The sequence below is a fragment of the Asterias amurensis genome, chromosome 5 (genome assembly GCF_032118995.1).
Source record: "Asterias amurensis chromosome 5, ASM3211899v1".
NCBI classification, from domain to species: Eukaryota; Metazoa; Echinodermata; class Asteroidea; order Forcipulatida; family Asteriidae; genus Asterias; species Asterias amurensis.
This window is the reverse complement of record NC_092652.1, coordinates 8,553,602-8,578,510: the sequence shown is the minus strand read 5'-3', so window position 1 is coordinate 8,578,510 and position 24,909 is coordinate 8,553,602. Positions and strand designations below refer to the sequence as shown.

Genomic DNA, 24,909 nt, shown 5'->3' with positions numbered 1-24,909 from the left:
GCAAGCGTCCCATTTTCCGCACTAGCCTTGTAAGCGTAGAATGCTTAGTAACGCAGAGTACGCAAGAGCGCAGAAGCCAAAATTCGCCGCTAATCGTGAAATACGCTTGCCGTAAGCACATAATTCCCTGCTTCCTTAAGCGCCAACTGTGTGCTTACGGTAAGCAGAGCCATGAACTTTCACCCCCGCCCCCCCCCCCCCCCCTGGTGGTGTACACCACATCATCTGGTGCATGCCTTGTATTGAATTTGTATTGAAACAAGCAATTGATTTTCCAATTAAAATTACTTGATAGCAAGTCTAAAATAGTACTTGACAACCAGTCATTAACAAAATACTAGAAGGACTGGTACAAAATACAAGTTTAGTTTGGAGCGCCACCCAGACTTCCCGTGTGTATAATGGATACACAAATGACTTGAGCCCATTCTATGAACAGTTGGCGGAGATGAAACTGAAAGTGGTAGATTCAAATGTTGTGCTCCACGAAACCTTCTCAAAATCATGAAATACATTTTGTTTGACGTGTAAGCTCCTAGGAAGTTCCTTGCAATGAAGGATTTACAGATGTAGTAAAAGCTGATGTTGTAAGAATTAGTGAATGAGGAAAAAGCTGCCCATTATGGTATTTTCTACTCTAACTTTCAAACTTGAACCACGGGTACAGTCGGTGATGTTTCAACGGCCGTTTTCGACTGATACGGTGACTGATGATAGTGCAGTGATGGTGATCCCGCTGATTGCTGTAGTAAACCAACGTTTCTGATCCTTGTGACCCGACAAGTTGGATCCTTGTTTATCCTAAATCGTCATCGGTAAGTATCTTGTACTAAATTTCGAATGTTTTGACTATTTATTTTTAATTTCGTAAATTTTGTGGAAGAAAAAAAGGTTGTTGACCCTTCTTGATAATTCAATAATTTTTGAAGATACAATAAAAAAATAATAAATTACACCAATGCGGTTACACGAATTGCTCACAAAAATAAAACGGATGACAAACTATTATTGATGAGGCCAATAAAGAACGACATGTTTTAAAGAGTAATTTTTATGCACTAAAATAAAAAAATTGCTAAAATGGACCTAGTCGGTCTACCAACTAATTGTTAAAATATTTATCGTCTGTGTCAAAGGTTTTTTTCCCCGCAAAGTTTGCTACGTTTTCAAAAAGTACAACAAAAGTGTTGATCTGCATAATCAATTTAAACCACTTTTCTGATTCAACGTATATTAAAAAACTAAAAGTCACCTGGAAATAAACTTTTTTTTCTTTCAAACATAAGAGTATATATGCTTATGAACAATAAAACAATTTTTTTAGTAATTGTTTGTCACGATTTTTATGTTTAAAAAGTAGATTAAGTTAATTGGGGGGCTGACTCCGCCTACCCCTTTTGTGACATCAATCGAGGCAGACTTTGCCTGCAATGCGTAGAGTAAACACAAGTACAAGTACGGTCCAAATCGAGAGTTTGTACCTTTTTGCATTTTTGCGGCAATGCCGCCCAGGTGTATTACTGCTGGATGCAGCAAAACATCTAAAGATGGGGGTTGCATGTGTTTCCTGCAGATCCCAATGATGGGCGGTTGTGTGCCGCGAAAGTCAGACTCACAAGAGCAATAGTGGTCCGGTCCGACGTCTTTTTCAGCGCTGTGCAGCAAACACTTCAAGCCGTCGTGCTTCAAATCGGGAATACACCACACATTTGACATGAAGAGAAAAGTTATTCTAAAACATGATGCCATCCCAACAAGTTTTCCAAAGTGGAAAGTCAAAGAAGGTACCTGAAAGACGTGCCGAACCTAGAGTAGCGTATGCCAAATGTAATACATTTGGGTCAGTTTGAACTTTGAGGGTAATCCGAGTGGACTGTCCGCACAGTTGCCGTAGTGCCTGCAGTTCTGCTCCGTGACCGTAGTTCTGTAAAATTATAAGCATCATATCGATCAGGTACCCAGACGTAGTTCTCTTCAAATATTGCGCCTCGATTGATGTCACGAACAGCGCCCTCTCGTGTCGAGGCTTACTCTTAAATTTGTAAATAAGATAAGAACAAATTGTTTTGAACCTTATATATTTTAAGTATGTTACATTATTCAATAAGTTTGTAAGTATTATAAACCCTTACAGAATGTAGGTATGTAATATATTAAAAACGGGTTGGAAACCGTTATAGAATGTAGGTATGTAAGTATTAAAACGGGGCTGGAAACCGTTATAGTTTGTAGGTATGTTAACAGGCCGGGCAGTTACAGTATGTAAATATGAAAGTATTATAACGGGGCTGGAAACCGTTATAGTATGTTAGTATGTAGGTATCATTACAGTATGTAATATATTTAAGTATTCTAACGGGGCTGGAAACCGTTACAGTTTTAATGTAAATATTTCAAGTATGTAACAGTATTCAATAAGTATGTAAGTATTATGAACCCTTACAGAATGTAGGTATGTATAAATATTATAACGGGGCTGGAAACCGTTATAGTTTTTTAAGTATGTTAGTATATTAACGGGGATGGAAACCGTTATAGTTTTTTAAGTATGAAAGTATTATAACGGGGCTGGAAACCGTTTAAGTATGTTAGTATGTATGTATCGTTACAGTATGTAATGTATTTAATAACGGGGCTGGAAACTGTTACAGTTTTAATTATATATTTTAAGTATGTTACAGTATTCAATAAGTTTGTAAGTATTATAAACCCTTACAGAATGTAGGTATGTAAATATTAAAAACGGGTTGGAAACCGTTACTGAATGTAGGTATGTAAGTATTAAAACGGGTCTGGAAACCGTTATAGTTTTTTAAGTATTTAAGTTTTAAAACGGGGCTGGAAACCGTTTTAGTTATCAAGTATGTTAGTATTATGACGGGGCTGGAAACCGTTACAGTATGTAAGTTTGTAAGTATTATAACAAGCCTGGCAGTAACAGTATGTAAGTATGAAAGTATTGTAACAGGGCTGGAAACCGTTTCAGTATGTTAGTATGTAGGTATCGTTACAGTTTGTAATGTATTAAAGTTTGACATAACTGGGCTGGAAACCGTTACAGTTTTAATGGATATAATTTGAGTGTGTTACAGTATACAGTATTCAGTAAGTATGAAAGTATTATAACGGGGCCAGAAACCGTTGCAGTTTTATTGTAAGTAATTTGAGTATGTTACAGTATTCAATAAGTATGAAAGTATTAAAACGGGGCTGGAAACCGTTACAGTATCGAAGTATGTAAGTACTATAACAGGGCTGGAAACTATTTCAGTATGTTAGTATGTAAGTATTATAATTGGACTGGAAACCGTTACAGTATGTAAGTAGGCAAGTATGTTACAAGTATTATAACTGGGCTGGAAACTATTTCAGTATGTTAGTATGTATAGTATTATAATTGGACTGGAAACCGTTACAGTATGTAAGTAGGCAAGTATGTTACAAGTATTATAACTGGGCTGGAAACTATTTCAGTATGTTAGTATGTATAGTATTATAATTGGACTGGAAACCGTTACAGTATGTAAGTAGGCAAGTATGTTACAAGTATTATAACTGGGCTGGAAACTATTTCAGTATGTTAGTATGTATAGTATTATAATTGGACTGGAAACCATTACAGTATGTAAGTAGGCAAGTATGTTACAAGTATTATAACTGGGCTGGAAACTATTTCAGTATGTTAGTATGTATAGTATTATAATTGGACTGGAAACCGTTACAGTATGTAAGTAGGCAAGTATGTTACAAGTATTATAACTGGGCTGGAAACCGTTTCAGTATATGTTGGTATGTAGGTATCGTTACAGTATGCAATGTAGTTAAGTATTATAACGGGGCTGGAACCGTTTCAGTATGTTAGTATGTAGGTATCGTTACAGTATGTAACGTAGTTAAGTATTATAACGGGGCTTGAAACCGTTACAGTATGTTAGTGTTTAGGTATCGTTACAGTATGTAATGTAGTTAAGTATTATAAACGGGCTGGTAACCGTTACAGTATACAAGTATGTAAATATTATAACAAGGCTGGAATTACTTGGGGTGGAATTTTAGCTTGAATATGAAGGCCTAATTCAAATCATTTGCTTGATGGCATAGTGGGCCTTAGTCAACTGCAGACTTATAATTAATAGTTGTGTTGCAGTTGCAGGGTTTTACTCACTAATAAAAGTCACTTTAAAGAGAACAATAAGGAGATTAGTACATTTTTTTAAATTGTACTGATCGGCTTATTGTTCTCTTTTAACAATTAACTTTTCAGATTGTGTAGATGAAATCAACAATCACAAAGAGTCTGTTCCTCACAATGAGGATGTTCTTGCTGATGTTCTGGATGGCGATTTATACGAACAGCAATGTGATGGCTCCATCTTCAAAGGGACTGATCAGGATGCAAGACAGAGAGAGTTCCACATTTCACTCCAGATGAACATGGATGGGGGGTCCGTCTTTCTTTCGGTCTTCAACGTACATGTATACATGCAGTCTGGCCAGTGTATCTTACCAGTAACGAATCGGGGTCGACATTAAGGTGATTGATTATTTTAGTTTGATATTTTTCTTCGTATATTTTTGTTGATCATCGAAGATTTAATACACAAGTATTCGTGCACCCCTTGAAGTAACCCACAGCAGCACCCACAGCAGTTGCCGTGGTGCCTTGTGCTTTTTGCTGTGGTGCCCTTTGCAAAGTTCCACTACTACATGTAATTTAGATTTACATGTGCATGCCTTATATACTTCATCTATCTGCAAATGTGAGGGACCCAGGGCTGGCTTGGGGTCACTCATGTTTCTTCCTTGAGGATCTTAATAAAGACCTTTTGAGTATTGTTTCATGGAACACAGAGTGTGGCTAATCAAATTATACAGGCTGTCTCCCCTGTCGGTCAAAAAATCCCAAAGATGGTTTGGGTCAGCTTCAAAAAGGATCAAAGGCACATGGCTTTTATGAGCAAACGCAAAGTCGTCAACAACTAAAATAGGCGAGGGAATCCTTGCAACTATGTAGGGTGCTAAAATGTTGTACTGTAAAAGGTGATTTATATGATAATATTGTAAATACGGTAGTTTGACAAATTGACATTTCATAAATTTGAGAGATTAATGTTGAGCAACATATTGTACTTCATTCCAGTGTATACAAGGTAGTTGCCTGACGATATAGTTACGCTGTAGTTTTTAAATCAAATAACAAACGTTTGTTGGGTCAGATCCAGCTTACAGTAGGTCAGACAAATAATGTTTGTATGTTGCAGTCATTGATGTGTTGGACACAAACACTTCGTTCGGCTTGACAGTAGACACTTGGCTGTGGTGTCATTGACGACCTCGCCTTGTGGTGCCAGTTGACTCCATTCTTGACACGTGCATTTTTCTCCCATTCACTGGTGAGGGAGTAAATTTAGTTGCCTTGTGTCTAAATTCGGATTTGAACATGAATAACTTTGTTTGGTCATATATTTAATTTATGTTTTTATCTTTTGATTTTGTTTAAAGAAAGACACTGGACACTATCACTATTCCTAATTGTCAAAGACCATGCATTCTCACTTAGTGTATCTCAACATGCATACAAAAACAACTGTGAAAATTTGAGCTCCATATTGGTCGTTGAAGTTGCAAGACAATAATGAAAGAAAAAACACCCAGCTGTCTGAGGTCTCCAAAAGCAAACAACCTCTCCCCACCACTCGTTACCAAGTAAGGTTCTATGCCAACAAATATTTTGAGTAATTACCAACAATGTCCACTGCCTTTAAATGTTCAGATTAGAGATTCAGTTTTTGTCAACTACAAAACCATAATGTTGATGTCATTTCACCTGGTTCAGGGTTTTATTTTGTCCAATGTTATAACTTGGACAAAATAAAACCCTTATTATATAAAGCTCAGAGTTTAGCCCTCTCATGTGATGCATGGATTGTTTATTTCTAATGTGTGGTTCAGGAGTTATGAATATTTAAAACATAAACAGATTTTTGCGTACATAATTGCGCCACCAGACTGAAGTGAGAAAAGGAGAGAGGGGAAGATAGATTTTATGGGGGTTGCCAATAATATTGATCTATAACAGCGATGCACGGACCAGTACCATTTTCCTTGTATGTTTCTGTTGTCTTTGTCTTTAAAGGAAAAGAATTTCATACATGCCCATCCGTCGATTTCACAAAGAGTTAGGACTCGTCTTATCTCAAGTTAGGACGAGTAACTCGTCTTAAAGGAACACGTTGCCTTGGATCGGACGAGTTGGTCAACACAAAAGCGTTTGTAACCGTTTTTTATAAAATGCATCTGGTTGGAAAGATGTTTTAAAAGTAGAATACAATGATCCACACAAGTTTGCCTCGAAATTGCTTGGTTTTCCTTCTACTGTGCGAACTAACATGGTCGGCCTTTTATGGGAGTCAAAATTTTGACCCCCATAAATGGCCGACGTGTTAGTCGACGAGGTAAAAGGAAAACCACGCAATTTCTAGGCATGTTTGTGTGGATCATTGTATTCTACTTTTACAACATCTTTCTACCCATATGTATTTTATAAAAAACGGTTACAAACGCTTTTCAAAGACCAACTTGACCGATAACTTAGGATTAATCTTAAGGTCTGCATGCTACAGTGCAGGGTTGGGACTCGTCTTAAGTCCTAAGATTAGTCTTAAGTTAGGAAGAGTTTTGTGAAATCGACAGCTGGTCACATAATTATCTATTATGATTCAATAGCTATAGAGCTGCAAGTCTTCATTCATACAGCAAGTTACAGGGGATGCTTAACTGAGAAATGTTATGACACTTTGTGTTGAAGGATGTTGACATGAAATAAATGTGTCTAAAATGAAAATGAAAACAAAATTCACTTGTACTTGAGGGAGAAAATGGTTATACAGATTTTATAAACCCTACATGTGAAGAATAGCTGCAGTATGGACTTGTGGACAAGTCGTTTTGGAGATAGTCGAATTGCAGCGAAGCTCTCCTCGCGAACTGCTGGTTGCGCGACTACTGCGCGCTGCCCGACTTTTAGAAGTCGGCGCGAGAGCGGTGACAACTCGACTATCTCGCCGCGTGGGAACATTAACGACTTGTCCACAAGTCTATAGCTGCAGTGGCCTGAGCAATAGGGCAACTGATTTGAATATAGTGCTTTCAGCTTTGTAAAAAGCAATATGTATACAAATATGATTATTATTAAAATATCACATCGTCATCTTTCTCTCTTAGACCTACATGTAGCAGCCATTAAATCTTCAGGTATAATTGGTGCCATATGTGTACAGTGATACAATCAGCATCTGCAGTGCTGGAACATTTTTGTTTTATAAGTACATTTGGTGCTTTATTGGTGTAGTCTTTCGAAGAGGAATTTGTAAAGTATAATTGCACCAGATCAAATGGCAAAGGGAAATTGGTGCCCTATTGGTGTAGCTTGATTTAAGCTATGTGTATCGATTTATTGGAGCCAGCTGAAAATAAACAATATTATTTGCTGTATTGGTGCTCTTTTGGTGTTTATTGGTGTGATTTTTTTTTCTGGTGCACTTTTGGTGCAGGCAAAACTACACCCGAAAGGCAATAAAACCGCTAGTGTACACTGGCTAAGGGGGTGGTAAGATATAGGCCCTTGTATGTAAAGAACTGTATTTGGGTCATAGGGTTTATTGCAAATAGCAAAATATCAAGAGAGGGCGCTGTTTAATCCACACACAGAGACATAATGCAACAACATACACCGCGGTGTCAAATGCCCCCTCTGCCTACCCATAACGCATTGCGGTTCTCATTCGCGATAAACTTTATGGTTCCAATTTCATCAAGTTGCCCGATGTTGAATTTTTGTTATGCACTTTTCACGTGCCCTTTGTAAAGTGCTAGCATGTAACTTTATTTTATTTGTACATATCAATAATTTGGGGGCTAATCATCCTTACTCGCAGCTAAGAGCTGAATTGCGAAGGACGCGGCTACAAGGTGTTTGAGAAGCTGGCATTCAAGCGCGCCTTTGGCTGCCAGCCACCAACCCATTATGACCACGGAGCACAGCCAAGATCAATAGTGTTTGAATTTTTTACATGGTGATCATAACGTGCTTATTACACATTGGTGCAATTGTGATATCATTACTCTTTGGTTTGGGACCAGTTTGTCTCCACAACCCTAGATGATAATCGGTTCATTAAACCCCTTTCTTTGGGCTTCATCTAACCACGCCCCTCCCTCCCAAGCACACCTTCACCAAAAAATGTTATAGCGCCACCGCGCGGTCAAACTACTCTTAGTTGATTGCTAGGAACGCGCAGAGAGAGAGCATACTGCATGCATTTTATATGCTGCATAGCACAACCACACACAAAAAAATACTAATGTTCAACAGCTGCAGTTTGTAACGGTCCGATGTCACCGGAGGTAAATTCCGTACGAATTCATTAATGCATTTTTTATATGATGGTCGAAAATAACTCATGCAAAAATGGACACTTTTCCGTCGATATGAGAAATAACTTGGGCAGTTGGGAGACGATAATACCGTAAGTATTATTAGGCCAGCCTATTGCTAGATAATAAGATAGGGAAAGGACACTTTTGTGTGGTTATTTTATTTTCCTAAACAGTAACAGTAACACACGCAACAATGTGTACGATATGATGACTAACGATTTGAAGAATGCTCTCGATTGTACACACCCAGTTACTGAAAGTGAAAACTTTAAAAGGGTCTCTGTCTTCTCTGTAGAATAAGTTGTGTATAAAACGTTAACATTTTGACTCAATGACTGTATAGTCAAATTACCAACTCTTGATTTTAGTGGTCACTTTTCAAAATTGAAACAAAATGCTTCAAATTCAAATCCAAAATAGGCCCTATTTCATTGAATTTGAATCATGTTAAAAAAAACAACTTACTGTCGGTTGACCAGTGCAGCTCACAGGATTCACATTGTTTTTCTTAAACATGTTAAACATTCATAATCTTGGCGATGGCATGTTGCTTAAATTCTCTCGATTCAAATTTGAAAGATGTGAGAATACAGAGTTTTACTACAGCATTTTTCAGCCAACATTTTGTGTTTTTTAAATTTACAATCTAGTACTCAAGTTAAGCAGACCCAGTAAATAACCACGTAAATGGGGCGCTGTGTTAGTGTATGGTGTCAGGTCACTTTGTTGCCACTTCGTACCCTTGACACTTCGTTCGTACCTTTGCAAGGTACATGAAGTGACTGTGGACACTTGGTACCTTCTTACAAAAACAAGACACTTGGTACCTTCTTACACAAGACAATTCGTACCTTCTATTATACTACTAAATCGGGATTTCTTCACCGTTTGTTATTATTCTGGATTTCTGTGCTTTGTGATCAGATGATTACGAAATAAAAGCAAATCAAACCAATCAGTCATTAAGTACTGTTTTGTATCTTAACAAACATTAACTTATTAAACATTTTAAAGGAACACACATTTTAATGGAGGTATGATTTATGAAGTGACTCAGCTGATGGTCATTTCGTGCCCTGCCCACGGTACGAAGTGACCAATTTGGTTAAGGTACGAAGTGTCCCGAAGGTACGAATACCAGGGTATGAAGTGGCAAAGGGTACGCATATCTGACATCTCTGTGTACTGATGGCACTATTTATGAGGATGTGTACAATTTATTCCAAGAACTGTATGTGAGGTTCTATGTTGTAATTGTTATATCAGCATTGTACATTTCTGTTGTCATTATAATTATTATTATTATTATTATTATTTTCTTTTTTTTTTTTTTGCTGAATTTTTTTTGGGATATATGTTGTATACATTTTTTTATTTATTTGTTGTTTTAATTTACATGTTTCTAGTTGCAATTTTCAATTCTATTTAGGCCTTACTTATGAATTTAGTTTTAGTATGTAGATTTAAAAAATAATTTATAGTTTTGTTTCTCCCTTTCCTGTAATTGGCGGTCCGTGCGGTGTTTGGTTTGGAGTTTTTGTTATACATTAACAATAATACAATCAAGAACATGGTCAGTGTATTAATAACCCTTGAGTACACAATATGCCGATGAGTTTTTTTCTTTGCAGGTTTAGGAGACCACTAAGTGTCAATGCCTAAGTGTCGATTTCACCCAAGTCTTCCTAACTTAGGGTTAATCTTAGGCGAGTTCAGTTCCGTATCTGAAGACGTAAGACTCCTTGAACCCATCCTAAGTTAGGACAGGTTACTCGTCCTAACTCGAGATAGGATTAATCCTAGCATTTCGTGAAATCGGCTGCAGTGCATATACATACATGTGTATTACACCTGTAGGGTACAAATTATTTAACAATGAAGGTCTATACCAAATTTTGACTTTGCACATGGAATAGGCCTGCAATGTATTTCACTAGTTTTGCATTCATTTATTTTGTATATTTTTCTTTTTCAGAACCCAAATTACAGAGTCCAATGCAGAGTCATGGCAGCTGCTGCAGATATAAAAGCTCATTCCTCCTAAGAACCAAAGGCTAGTCTACATGCCAGCATGCAAGTTTGAACCCACAGGTCATAGGTCAAACGAGAGGTCACCATGGCAATGAAGAGGTTCGTCTGCACAGACAGCCTTCTGATGCTGCCCATCTCAGGGGCGTTTGTTTGTTTGTTGGGTGTGGTCTTACTGATCCTGTACATTGTGGCCAGAGGGCTGACGGCATCACTGTACCACATTGAGGGCAGTGTGCCCACATATGTAGCTGCTACCTTGGTAAGAATTCTGTAAATTTTAAAGTTGTTGTATACAGGAACAGTCGAGTTTATTGTTTGTGTTCGGTTATGAATTATACATTATGAATTTGATATTGAATAACTTCTTTTTCATCTTCATAATGACAAACATTAGTGCCGGAACATGCATTGTTCTAGTTGCTTATATATAACCTCACAAGTTGTGTGATGTCTTTGCTCATATTTTATTGCATTAAATACTAACTTTGCATAAAATCCAAATATGGTTTTACCCTGACACTGATGTGTGTTAGGATTAGGATTGGAACTGCTTTTAGCTACCTGGCAATCCCAGTTGGTAAAACATCTGCTCTAGAGCAGTAGAAATATGCTTGCGATTTTTTTCTCAGAGTTCAAGAAAGTACTGAGTATAAAACTGCTTACACACATCAGCGTAAGGGTACACCACAATTGATTCTTTATCCCCGATGTAAATTTAAAATCGTACTAAATTAATGGGTTCTTATGAATGTGCTCAAAGCTGACTTGCTTTATATTTTATTTTTAATCATTTGAACTGTTTCTTATTACTTTGATATCTCTTGAAGCATAAGAAAAGCATGGTTTTGTGATCCGTCTGATTTTTTTACAGAGATGAGTTTCGTGTTTGTGCTACTATAGAACTACATTACATTTTGTATACAAGTAAAATGTATTTATTTGTTACTAACCATTTTTTATGATTTTTTATATATATTTTTTTTTAAAGGAAATAACGGCTGAAAATGTGTCATTTGTCATACATGTTCTAAAGTCTTTTTGTTATTACTTGTTTGCAGCTTATTTTAACAGGAACGCTAATGGCTGTTTTGCTCAAAAAACGACCAAACCTTCTGGTAAGTTCTCTAAGCAAACTTGCTCTAGTAAAATTATGGGGGAAAAAATCTCTGGAAATTGCAAGATGTTTTAAAATGCAGCAAACTTGTTTTTGAGCAGGTCTTGAGTAACACTTTTTAGGTACTGTAAAAGTACTGCGTTACTTAAAGGCTCTATGTAACTTTTGTAGGACAAAAAACACAATGTCCACAGATTTACACTAAACTTACACAGTTTGAAGATAATGATAGTAGAAAGCTTCCCTGAAAATACTACGTGCTGAGGTGCTGTAGTTTTGGGGAAATGAGTAAATCAATATCATTAAAATAATGTTCATCTCATGAGACGAAAATTATTTTAATCATTTACGAAAGGATTTTCATGACATTGTATTACTCAATTCTCAAAAACTACAGCACCTTTGTAAGTAAGATTTGAAGGGAAGCTTTCCACTATCATTATCTTCAAACCCTGTATGTTTTAAGTAAATCTATGGACATTTTGAAAAAGTACCCAAATCCTTTAATACCCTAAAATAGCAAGAAAATTACAGACTTGAGAGATCATGTTATTGAGTCGGTGAAAAAATGTCATATTGTACATGTACATGCGCTGGTTATTTGGCATTTTTATCCTCCTATTTATGTACATTGTTTTGTGTATCTGCAGGTGCTTCAGTGTATTTCATCATGTATTTGTTTTTATTGTGCTATTTTATTTATTTTTTGTTGTATTTTATCGATTGTTTCTAAGTGTTCTCTGTTTCTTACGAGAAGTGGTTTTCAACTTGGTTTTTATTAACTTGACATGATTTGTGTAAATTGTTTATTTGGTTTGCATATTTGCACGTATATACATGTACTGTATGGCACCCAAACTCGCAGGTATCAGCAAGGCCAGGTGCACTAACCTGTGCATGGAAACAACCCAGCTCAGACATATCCAGACAATACAACTAATTAATTGCGTTTATTTGTATTATTCAGATCTACTTAGCTATTGCAGTCAACTGTCTGACGTTCTGTGTGTGTGCTCTACAAGCCGTCTCAGTGGGTATAGTATCAATCCCATTTCTAGGTAGTTTCAGCGCCTGTGTGTACCACACCTCTCTGTCTGAATGCCAGTGTTATATCCTAACGGCTAAAGAGAACAACAGTACAGGAATCATCGTGCCTGGAGGTGAGAATCACAATTTGGGTGTTAGGTTTTCTCTGGGCTGCACCTACAATGTTATTTATCTAGACTATATTTTAAAGGCACTGGACACTATTGGTTATTACTCAAAATAATTGTTAGCATAAAAACTTACTTGGTAATAAGCAATGGAGAGCTGTTGAATATGATTCCGAGACCTCAGAATTAGATTTTGAGGTCCCGAAATCAAGCATCTGAAAGCCCACCACTTCGTCTGACATGGGTGGTTTTTTCTTCCATTATTATTATGCAACTTCGATACCAATTGAGTTCAAGGTTTATTATTTTGTGCATGTTGAGATACACCATGTGAGAAGACTGATCTTTGACAATTTCCAATAGTGTCCAGTGTCTTTAACAACTGAAATTGAATTGAGCTGCTTTTCAGTTTATTTTTTCCTTTCTTTAGAATGTCTCGAAGTTTCGCCTGTCTGTACTTCAAATTTGTTATCTGGGCTACTCTCTTGCCTAACTGTTGTTAAAATAATTTTATGCAAAACTGTTCCCTCCTAAACCAGTTTGATTTTCCCCATTTAGAATTGTGTAATGTTATCATCTTTTTGCATTTTGTATTCACTGAATATTTCCCTGTGGTTCAACCCTTGTCCTAAGTTGTTGGTGTTTTATATTTACATGGGCATGGATGTTTTCTTTTGCTCATGTTCAGAAATATGCTTTAAAAATTGTAATACAGTGTCAGCCTTTTGGTTGTGTTATGATTCTAAGAAAGGCCATAGAAAATATTTGTTTACATGATTAATAATACATGTAGCTGTAATGTTAGCCATATTGGATTACAATAAATGCACTTTTTGTCAACTAAAATATGTTTATCTTGTTGTCAGTCTCTAGGCCTACAGATCACAAGCAATGTGTGGACTCTTATTGTTATTTTAGAGAGAAAAAATTGTGAGTTTTGTACTGTCACAAAAGAGCATTGCTTTATTTCTAAATAACTATTTTTCATTTTCGTGTGTTTTTGTAGTATAGGCCTACTGCTAATGCTTTTAATAATTGTTTAATGACTGTTTTTGTAAACTGTACATTTCGACTTTAATAACTTTAATACTTAAAGGCTGTGGACACTATTGGTAATTACTCAAAATAATTATTGGCATAAAACCTTTCTTGGTGACAAGTAATGGGGAGAGGTTGATGGTATCAAACATTGTGAGAAACGGCTCCCTCTGAAGTGCCATAGTTTTCGAGAAAGAAGTAATTTTCTACGAATTTGATTTTCAGACCTCAGATTTAGAACTTGAGGTCTTGAAATCAACCATCTAAACGCACACAACTTCGTGTGACAATGGTGTTTTTTTCTTTCATTAATATCTCGCAAGTTGAGCTCAAATTTTCACAAGTTTCTTATTTTATGCATATGTTGAGATACACCAACTGTGAAGGCTAGATTTTGACAATTACCAATAGTGTCCACTGCCTTTAATAACTATTTTTCATTTCCGTGTGTTTTTGTAGTATACATGTAGGCCTACTGCTAATGCTTTTAATAATTTGTAATGACCGATTTTGTAAACTGTTAATACATTTCGACTGTTAATAACATTTAAAATTTATATATTTTTTTTTACTTTCCTTCCCTTTTTCCTTGTTTTTATTTGATTGTAGCTGACAGTGAGAAGGTTACCTTCCAGGATGTGCGTAGCTGTGGCGTCATAGAGCATAACATGATCGACTTTCTCTACATCTTATGTATCATCTATGGCTTTGCTGGTATTGCTACCTTAGTGACAGACACCCTGCTGTTCATGCTGGTGTGTTCTCAAAGAAGGGCTACCAAGGAAGCGGTTAGTAGCCTTTGTATCTCATTATTAAAAAAAAAAAAAAAAGTGTGTTCATTTCAGATACATTTATTTCATGTCAACATCAATCAATACATAGTGTGATAATATTGTTCAGAAAACATAATAACTTGTACAAATGAAAACTTGATCCAGTTAATGAACACTAAATCAACAATAATGTAAAGTTAACATGCCGGCAAAGGGAGAAAAAAATGCGTTGTTCCCCCTTCCCTAAAGACAAAGACAAAACAAACAAATACGTAGACAAACAAAAGGGACATGGACATCATGCATGAGTGAGACTAATGAATAATGAACATGATGTGTATTGGCGGAGTGATTTAGTGCATCAGACTCAAGTTCTGGTGGTTAGGTCATGAGCATATTGGTTCGAATCTTGATCATGACACTTGTGTCTATTGACTATCACGTTTGTTTGTTTGTTTGTTTGTTTGTTTGTTTGTTTCACCCAGTGGTAATTTTGTACCTGTGAAGGCAGATATGGTTGGTGTGATGGTTTACTTGGTGCATTTTATATAATGTGGCAGTGCAGGCTGTGTACTAAGGAATTAAATAAATCACCTGTAACCTAGTGGTTGTGGATTTATGGTTCCCTTAAAGGGTATATATGTACTTTTTCCTAACAAAAAAACACAATGTCCGCAGATTTACGTTAAACTTACACAGTTTGAAGATTATGATAGTAGAAAGCTTCTCTTGAAATTTTACGTATTTTCATCTCTGTTTTAGCATGTAAAAACGTATTAACCAGTTATGCTATGGTTTTGGTATAATATCATAACTTGTTAGGGGGATTTTACATGCTAAAATAATTTTTGGTCTCATGAGACCAAAATCATTTTGTGACTTGTTTTACTCATTTCTCAAAAACTACACAACCGTAGATAGTAATATTTGAAGAGAAGCTTTCCACTATCATCTTCAAACTCTGTAAGTTTAATGTTAAGCTGTGGACATTTTGATTAAATCCTTTAAACAATATATTGAATGCAGTTTGGTCACATATTGTCGCAATGTAATCACCCGGTGAAACCTTTTTTTTTTTTTTTTTTTTTTTTTTACCTACTCGGCTTCATCTGGTCCAGATGTCACCATGTGATAATAATCTGTTACAAAGCAGCCACATTCACCCAATATTTGTTTAACATTAAGTATACTAGACATGCTAGACCATGGTGTGTCTGTTGCATAAAATGTGCACAACAACACTGCATGCTATCTTCATGCTAGAAATTATGATTTAATCAAAACACACAAGTCGTTGGCTTAGTGCTACCCACAAGGTTATTCACTGCATTTTCACATATTGATCAAAAGGTAATTTAAAAAAAAAATGCGTACAGGTTTGAAAAATAAATCAAAACAAACAATTGTTTAGTTTGGAGAATAATGTTTCCTTCTTGTCATAGAAATACTATGAAGACCACTTTTGATCAATAAACTCCATTTACCAGGAGCTCATTATAGGCACTTTTCAGAAATTCATACAAATTGTATTAAAGGCAGTAGCTCTATCAGTAATTACTCAAAATAAAAATAAGTATTTGCATAAAACCTTACTTGGTAACGATTTATGGGGAGCTGTTGATAGTATAAAACATTGTGAAAAACGGCTCCCTCTGAAGTAACGTAGCTCGAAATCAAGCATCTGAAAGCACGCAACTTCATGTGGCGAGGGTGTTTTTTTTTTTCATTATTATCTTGCAACTTCGACAACCAATTGAGCTTAAATTTTCACAGGTTTGTTATTTTATGCATATGTTGAGATACACCAAGTTAGAAGACTGGACTTTGACAATTACCAATAGTGCACCTTGTCTTTAATGACCTTGTGAGCTAAAGAGTTGTACTAATTAGAACACCTACATCTTTTTCACTGTTATTATTATTATTATTATTATTTCTCCCTTACAGCATGGGTTACCATCAGTGGGATTTATCGGTCAAAGAAGGACACCCTCAAATAATCAAGGTAAGGCATTATAAATAAATTAACAAAAGAATTAATCATCTAACTGACTTTTTGAGCCCTGATAACTATAAAGTCTTTTGATGTTTTGTATACCATGTGTATAACTAATCATCAATACCTTAGACGGGTTATCTGTTCCGATTGGTTGAGAGAGAATCAGGTGACTATGTTTAAACAGGTGATAAACATGTATACATAGTTAGGACTATTGTACGCAAGCGCGGTTGCTAATTTCAGTGTAAAATCTAAATGTATTCATGTTTTAGAAAACTGAACCTTTGTTTAAACAGGTGATAAACATGTATACATAGTTAGGACTGTTGTACGCAGGCGCGGTTGCTAATTTCAGTGTAAAATCTAAATGTATTCATGTTTTAGAAAACTGAACCTTGGTTTACATTTTGCTTGTTTCTGAAAAAAAATTCTTTTCTTCTGTGTATTTGTGTACATTTATTTTCCTCTGTGTGTCTGTGTGTTTTTTTCACACAGATACCCCCCTTTTTCCACAGACCCCCCCCCCCTCTATTTCTCTCTCTCTTCATTTCCATCCACTCGACTGCTTTCTGTTACACTTTGTTCTTGCTTAAATGTGTTTTGTGTTTTCATTTGCTCTTCAGATTCTAGGGTCAAAACATTAGGCCATTAACCGTTTGTTTTGCATATTTATCTTTTCCCCCCATAATTTTACTATTACAAAATTGTAAATTGCCATGTTATGTGATCTTTGTGTTTATATGTGATATTGTTAATAATTTTAATATGTACCAATATACCACCGCTCTTTGTTTGCTAATAATATATAATTTGATTTGAGAAAGTTTACATGTTTTCTTGATTCTTGACAAATATTATTGCTTTTTCTATGTTTGTTTTTATTTTAGCTGAAAAGTTGACGTTGCGAATTTGTGACGTCAAAATTTGCATCACATTCGCAGGAAGTATGAACCCGGCTTTATACTTTTTGTGTAAACAAACCAAATTATGCATTCTTGATTGCCTTGCTGCTTATGACCGAGTCTGTCTTCACTAAGTGAAATAATAAATCTTGTTTTTATCTCACTCTCAGGGGAAGTGCGCAGCAGTAACAGAGAAAATGGCCAACGATCAAACCCAGATCCATCTCATTCAACATCAGCCACCACGACGGGGGTTTATAATGAAGCCCCGAATCGTAGGGCAACAATAGGTCACCACGATGCCAGGAACCAGCGTCCACGTGTAGTTCAGAGATCATCAAGCACCAGCGCAACACATGGGAGGCAACCAGCAAGACATACCTCTGCCAATGCTAGCGGTGATGGACATGCTAATAATGCGCCGACAGGGAGGGGCGCCTCTGCACCCTCACACGTGACCCCGAGACAGGGTAGACCCCCTGCGCTTATTCGAGGAGGTTATCTTCAGAGTCATGTGAATGGGCCGTCGATACCCGTCTATATTGTCCCTGGTAGTAGTAATGAGGCTTACATTGCTTTGACTGATCTCCCATCACTCCATTTATCATCACTGGACACAGTGCCTTCGTACGTTTCTGAAATCAGCGACTTGTATCCTAATGATCAACCCCCACCTTACAGTCCTACTCCTGATGAGCGCCACCCCTCCTCATTCTCAGTCATCATGGAATCACCACAGACCACCCCTATAAATGAAAATAGAAGAGCCCAGTCTCACACACATGCCTCACACCAGGATGATTCCATTCAACAATCTAGTGTAGAGCAGGCGGGTCGTGACAATGTGAACACAGATACAGGAGGGGCGGTTGCTACAACCGAATCTGTTGGTGCTTTAGAGAATGCATCAACACAAAACAACAGTTTACTGTCAGACCACACAGAAGTGGTTGAAACTGATACGGTTCCTGAAGTGCAGGCTCAGGCTGCTCAGCTTAATACAATCCCTGCTAATGCTCCTCGACAATCACCAAATGAACATACAACAAGGGTTGAAACAATCCAAGAAGAATCTTCGCTCACTGAGCAATCCCACCAGAGCAACTCACTGGAAAGGAGTGGACTCTCAAACGGGGATACCTCATCCCCAATAGTTACTGAAGTACCAGCAGTTCAACAAGTGCTTCCAACTGTCCCATCTGGTCAAAGCTCAGGGAGCCAACCTCAAGAGTCTCAACATACATCAGGACGAGAGAGGCAAGGTCCTAGCGAAGCTGAGTCAAGAAGTCATAATGCAGCCCAAAATCTTGCTCAAGGTGCTAGGCCAAAGCATAGACAACCTAAACATCGTTCAGGAGAGGAAGCTCATGCCGCTCATACGAGAAGCTCCTCTCCACCTAGAAGGTCATCACCAAGCCGTAGGTCAACTTCTCCGAACAGGAGGCAAAATGTGGCTCCTGTCACCGAAAGAGAAAATCTTTCAAGACATCCTGTTCGAGAGAATCCTGCTACGAGCAGGGACACTGCAAGGGCAAGATCAAATTCAAGAGGTAGACAACGACATCTCCCAGACATTCTTCCTAGAATAGACCACCTCCAAGATACCGAGATCAAGAACTCGCCAAACTCTGCTCGCCAGCCGCCAGTAGAGAGTTCATCCACCAGAGCGAGACCACATCAGAAGAAACACAAGCAGCAGTCCTCAGACAAGAAGAGGGAACCCAGTCCCCAACGGTCTTCACGGCAAGATGCAAACTCGCAGAGGCCACCGAAGAATCCTCTAAACCCCTTGTCACAAACCACCCCTAAAACAAAATCTAAAGAAAGACAATCCAAGCACAAGGATCCGGCCAGGAAAGACCGCAAGCACCAAGGCGAGTCGAGCTCAAGAAAGTCTGGTAAACCCACTATTGTAATGAACATCCCACCTAATCCCAATAGCTCAAGCACTGAGAGCTTAGCCAACATCTTGACGTTGGTGGAATCGGTGCATTCATCAGTCAAGATGAAACCCAAGAAAGAGAGGAAGAGTCACAGGGAAATGAAGGCCAACTTGATTGACAGCAGGGTGTGACCATCTCTTGCCAATTATGGATGTCAAGATGAAACTTGGCGAACATACATATACAGAGTATTCAGATAAAAATTGCATAGTCGGGATTTTACTTTAAATATGGTGTAGCGACTTTGGCTATTGCTACATGAATGGCCTAAAGGCAGCAGCGACAAAATTGATGATTAAACATGTCAGCAACCTGGACATAGCCATTGCTGAAGCTATTCTAGGACGCATTCCAACCAGGACGTGTCATGGCTGAGCGGTCAAACGTACTGGACTCGAGCTCTGGGCCCAATTTCATAAAGCCTGTTTATGTTAGCACAAAAAAATTGCTAAGCAAAAGCAAATCTGCTTAGCAAAAATAGATTACAAGCTGTAATACCCTACAGTTACCATTGCTGTGACTGGTGCCCCACTCATTTCTTGCTTTTTAGCGAAGAAATTTGCTCAGCAGCATTTTCTACTTTAAAAACAGCTTTATGAAGGTTGGTTGGAGTTCTGGGTGTGCAACTGGGATGGATTTCACAAAGAGTTAAAACTAGTCTAATCTCGAGTTTAGGACGAGTTACTCGTCTAACTCTTCATGGACCCCTGTGTCCTTTAAAAGCAAGGCACTTTAAAACCTTTATAGCTTCATCATCTGTGAATGGGAATTTTAAAGCCGTATTGCCGGTGTGTTTGCCACGCGAAAGAACCCAGTGCACTATCGGGAAAAAGAAGGGGTTTGCCCCCGGTGTTTCTGGCAGTGGCTGCTGATTGCGCTGCAGCACCTCGTATACCATTAGAAGGTGCTTCATAAATTGTTCTCATAATTGAAAAACCCTGTTAAACAAACAAGTATTAAATGAGTGCCTTGATAAGCCCCTAGGATGTGATAAAGTGCTATAAGAATACAGTATTGTTATTATTCAGATTATTATTATTATTAAAGCGAGGCTGAATGGTGAAAATGGTCTGATCCCATTTCAGATCAGTTTTTCACCACATGAATACTGGGTGCGTTAGTTTAGCTTCCCTGGGTCGACCCCGGTCTGCCCCCCCACCCCCCCCCGGTACGCTTGACTAGCTTTGACGTCATTCCAGGGGCTCACTTGGTCAGCCCCCAGTGTCCTGCTTGTGTAGTGGGTCACTTGGGGGTGACCGAGGTGCACAACGTTACCACCAGAGGGCAAGTGTGTTCGTTCGATTAGCTCTTGTCAGGGGCTCACCCAAGTGAGCACCGCAGGGTTGACCCAGGGAAGCTAATTGAACGCACCAAATGTTATTGCATGCAGGACATGTTACTACAATTGCCACTGCATGCTTAGTTGCTGTGCCTTATTCGGAAAAACATATTTGGTTGAGAACATACATTGTGTACCTTCGTACAATGTGAAAGTTTGAAAGAGGTCAGGGCTTGAAATAACATGAGACTGCAGGCCTGAGGTCAGTGACTCAAGCACTTGGCCAGTAAAGTTATGACCGGACTAGTACAGTGGTCGAGTGTTTGAGTTTTTAAATTTTGACTTTCAGGGTGGATATGTGCATATTACAAGTCTTATTATTATTATTATTATTATTATTATTATTTCAGTCTGATAGATGTACAGTGTATGTTTATATGGAACAATACTTATCCCTAAAACAAAATGAGATCATTCTTCTTTTAGTTTTTTTTTCTTTCGTTTGTTCAAATTCAAAACAGTTCAGTTGTCAGATGCAGGCATTTTTTTCTTTTAAATTCTGGTTTTGTATACAAAATTCTGGTCCAGTAAATACACATATTTGAGCTTTGAGCCCTGCAGTCTTGTGGGTTTTTCCGTCCAAATTTGAGCCCTGGAGGTGTTCATTAGCCCCGGTACAGTAGGGAAATACAAACCAGTGGGATGGACAGGGGAGTGGAACCCAGGGTCTGTTTCTATTTTTCTAGTATAGCTATTTGAGAAAAGGATTTTTGTGGTGGTGTATTCAATGTGTATCACAGGGTATTAAGTTCACCAAACACATTTGATTTGGTCTTGAATTGGTTCAACAGGTTTTGTGCGGCTAGTGTTTTATTTTTGGTAGTTTTTTCTTGCCAAGCTCAAAGGTGAATCCCATGAACATCACATATTTATTAGTCAAAAGCCTAATATGCATCTCCCTATGCGCATGATCAGTGTGGAACGGATTCTGGGTGAAATGTGAGTCTAACCAACACTGGCAACTATCATGTCGTGCTGATTTTGAAGTCTTGATGCAGTACACACAACTTTAAAACCTGGCAAAGATACTACATGTACATGTATGTACATGGTACATGTATGTACATGTACATGTAAACTATTGTCAATGCGTACTAAACGTCATACAAGCACCACATAAGTGCTCAAAAGTGTTTAACAAGCTTGCGCGCAAAGTAGTCGCCCTTGGGAGCCAATCAGTGTTGTTTCTCGGGACATCCGTTCCTGGGGTACATTTTCACTGTCGTAACCAATAATTGCCCATTGGTTTAAAGGCAGTGGACTCCTTTCTTGGTAATTTTTAAAGACCAGCATTCTCACTTGGTGTATCTCAACATACATGTAGTGTAGAAAAAAACAAAGCTGTGAACATTTGAACTCAATTGTTCATTGAAGTTGCAAGAGAATAATGAAAGAAAAAAAACTTTGTTGCACTGACGTGCTTTCAGATGCCCAATAAAACTAAAAGGCTTGAGTGAGAAATTACATGTACCTCTTTCTCAAAAAGTACAATACTTCAGAGGGAGCTGTTTCTCACAATGTTTATCATCAGCTCTCCATTACTCGCTAACAATAATTTTGAGTAATTACCAATAGTTTCCCGTTCCTTTAACCACTGGCCAGATACAAAGACAGTTTCTGGTTACAGCTGCAAAACTGCATCCTAGGGGAGAATGACGATACATGTAGGTATCGCAGAGCATGCTTGCTACCCATGGTAACGAGTTCTTGAGTTTCCCCAAGATGCATTGCGTTTTATTTTTAAGATGGCGCTAGTTAGTGCATATGGCTTATTGTACTTCAGACATTATTTGTGTGCTATTATTTGCTTGTATTTGTATTCATTAAGTGTGGCCTTTCTATTTAACCAAGTACAAAACATTGAAATACTTGTACTATATATTTTTTGTAAGTACTATAAACAGATTTCTAGAAAAAGTTTTTTTTTTATATATGCTTATAACCAAGGTACTGCTTTTGTCACTTTCTTACTTTTAATACTATCCTACATGTACAAATGTACTCTAAGAAAGCTTGCAGGATACTTGACAACTTCAACTTTATTAATATCAAGTAATGACTGTTGGATCATTTAGATATTGGTAAAGGGGAAAGATTAAAGTAGATCTCCAATCATAATGTTCTTGGTTTAAAAAACTGTAGGATTTATACAATTATTGTTAAGACCCCTTGCATATGATGCCACACAGTGTGGGGTAATGAAGTTCTTATCTTACACTCTCAACAATTGCGCTATCCCTGTCGCACATCATTGGACGCAAGCTGTTCTTTGTCCATTGAAAATTTGCGCGTGACCTCAGCCTACCTGGTAGTGTTTAGCCTTATGTAAGGTCTGTTGATTTATTTAAGACCTTACACAGAGGGAACTGGAAAGCACCTCTGACCAATTTGTGTCTACCATTTGCATCCTTTTTGGGGGATCAAATCTTTTGTGCAATCTTTTTGCATGATTTTGACTCCCAAAATGGCGGGCCATGTGTGAGTGCGCTGGGCACTATGCAAGGGGGCAACTGAAGAGAATGCCAGCCTTGTGCAATGCTCAAAGTCTTCCCAAAAGAAGTTACAAGTTAGACCATGTCTTAATTTACAGCTACGGCTACAACTAGATTACACGTTGTCATGCTTTCAAGTATAGGATGTCCTTAGCGACAGCCAAAGCTGTAGCCATCAAAACTGATTCAGCCTAATAACTTTAAGCACATTAGCAACGAATTATTTACTATAAAGTTTGTGGAAGACATTGGTTAAGAGTGAAAATTGCATACCACTCAGAGAAGTGTAGGGCCATCTGATGCATGGTGTTACTCACAAAATTGGTAAGGTTAAAAATAATAGATGGCATATTCTTACATGTCTCTGTTTGCACATGGTCACATGATCACATGGTCACATGACGCATGTGCGTGGTGTGAGATGTTGTGTTCTTGACAACCTCTGTAGGCAGACAGCACTACGAATGTGGATGTCCCATACGTTGAGTAAATACATGTAGTGTTGTTTTTAGTTTGATACACATTAAAGCCATTGGACCCTTTCGGTTCAGAAAAAAAAAAAAAGTTCACAGATTTACAAATAACTTACAGGGTTTACAAAAGGCAATGGTGAAAGACTTCTCTTGAAATATTATTCCATGAAATGCTTTACTTTTTGAGAAAACAGCAAAACAATATAAATTCTCGTTAACGAGAATTACGGATTTACTTTAAACACATGCCATGACATGGCGAAATACGCGGAAACAAGGGTGGGTTTTTCCGTTGTTTTCTCCCGATTCCGATGACCGATTGAGCCTAAATTTTCACAGGTTTGTTTTTTGATATAGAAGTTGTGGTACACAAAGTGTGGGCCTTGGACAACACTGTTTACCGAAAGGGTCCAATGGCTTTAATGATGTACAGTTTATAGTACATGTATACTCTTGATGGTGTTACTCTGGTCTTTTTCTGATTGATAACTGTCACCTGCTATGAGCAAGTACGAGAGAGAAAACCCCGACTTCCTCATCTTCTGTTATAAAACTATTGTACATCTGCAGTTCTGATGTCTTAAAGGCACTGTACACCTTTGGTAATTGTCAAAGACCAGTGTTGTCACTTGGTGTATCCCAACATAAACATAAAATAACAAGCCTGTGAAAATTTGGGCTCAATTGGTCATCGAAGTTGCAATAAAATGATGAAAGTACACCCTTGTTGGACGAATTTGTGTGCTTTCAGCTAGGAATAAGAAGTCTTTTAATATTTTAGTGAGCAATTACCTTTTCCTCAAAAACTACATTACTTCAGAGGGAGTTGTTTTCCACAATGTTTTAAACTATTAACAGCTCTCCATTGCTCGTTACCAATTCAGTTTTTAAGTTAATATTTGTTTTGAGTAATTACCAAACGTGTACCTTCCTTTAAATTTATCGCGTAACAATTGCTAACTATAAGCCATTTATCAATTTGCATGAGAGGTGATTGAATTCTATCATTTTTTTTAATGTAAGATTGGCCTGAAGGACACCAAAATATGTACTGCATAAATCAGTTATTGTACGATTTACAAGGGTACTATATTTAAAAGCATTAAGATCACAGTATTGTTTAATAGATGTTATTAATTGTTATACCAGAGACAAGTCTCTTCTCCTGAAATCGTCTCAAAGTGTGTTTTATGTAGGTTCTCTAGAGAGATC

The 24,909-nt window shown here is 37.6% G+C and overlaps 1 protein-coding gene across 2 annotated transcripts; it reads left to right on the top strand.

The window, feature by feature from the left end:
- The first annotated feature begins 449 nt into the window (after nt 1-449).
- Nucleotides 450-23,536, top strand: LOC139937068 (uncharacterized). Of its 2 annotated transcripts, XM_071932055.1 has the most exons (8): nt 450-815; nt 4,265-4,534; nt 10,415-10,729; nt 11,529-11,585; nt 12,552-12,744; nt 14,386-14,564; nt 16,497-16,554; nt 17,621-23,536. In XM_071932055.1, the coding sequence occupies exons 3-8, from the start codon at nt 10,556-10,558 to the stop codon at nt 19,522-19,524; spliced, it is 2,565 nt and encodes an 854-aa protein (XP_071788156.1). In that variant the 5' UTR covers nt 450-815; nt 4,265-4,534; nt 10,415-10,555; the 3' UTR covers nt 19,525-23,536. The 2 variants fall into 2 exon arrangements, with proteins under 2 accessions (XP_071788156.1, XP_071788155.1); XM_071932054.1 differs by lacking the exons at nt 450-815; nt 4,265-4,534 and adding an exon at nt 8,359-8,528.
- Nucleotides 23,537-24,909: the final 1,373 nt, after the last annotated feature.

Bases quoted from the DNA above. Each gene is read 5' to 3' on its own strand.
- LOC139937068 (XM_071932055.1), top strand. From the start codon at position 10,556: ATGGCAATGAAGAGGTTCGTCTGCACAGACAGCCTTCTGATGCTGCCC. The intron at 14,565-16,496 runs GTTAGTAGCCTT...TCTCCCTTACAG, and splicing joins GAAGGGCTACCAAGGAAGCG to CATGGGTTACCATCAGTGGG. The intron at 16,555-17,620 runs GTAAGGCATTAT...TCTCACTCTCAG, and splicing joins GACACCCTCAAATAATCAAG to GGGAAGTGCGCAGCAGTAAC.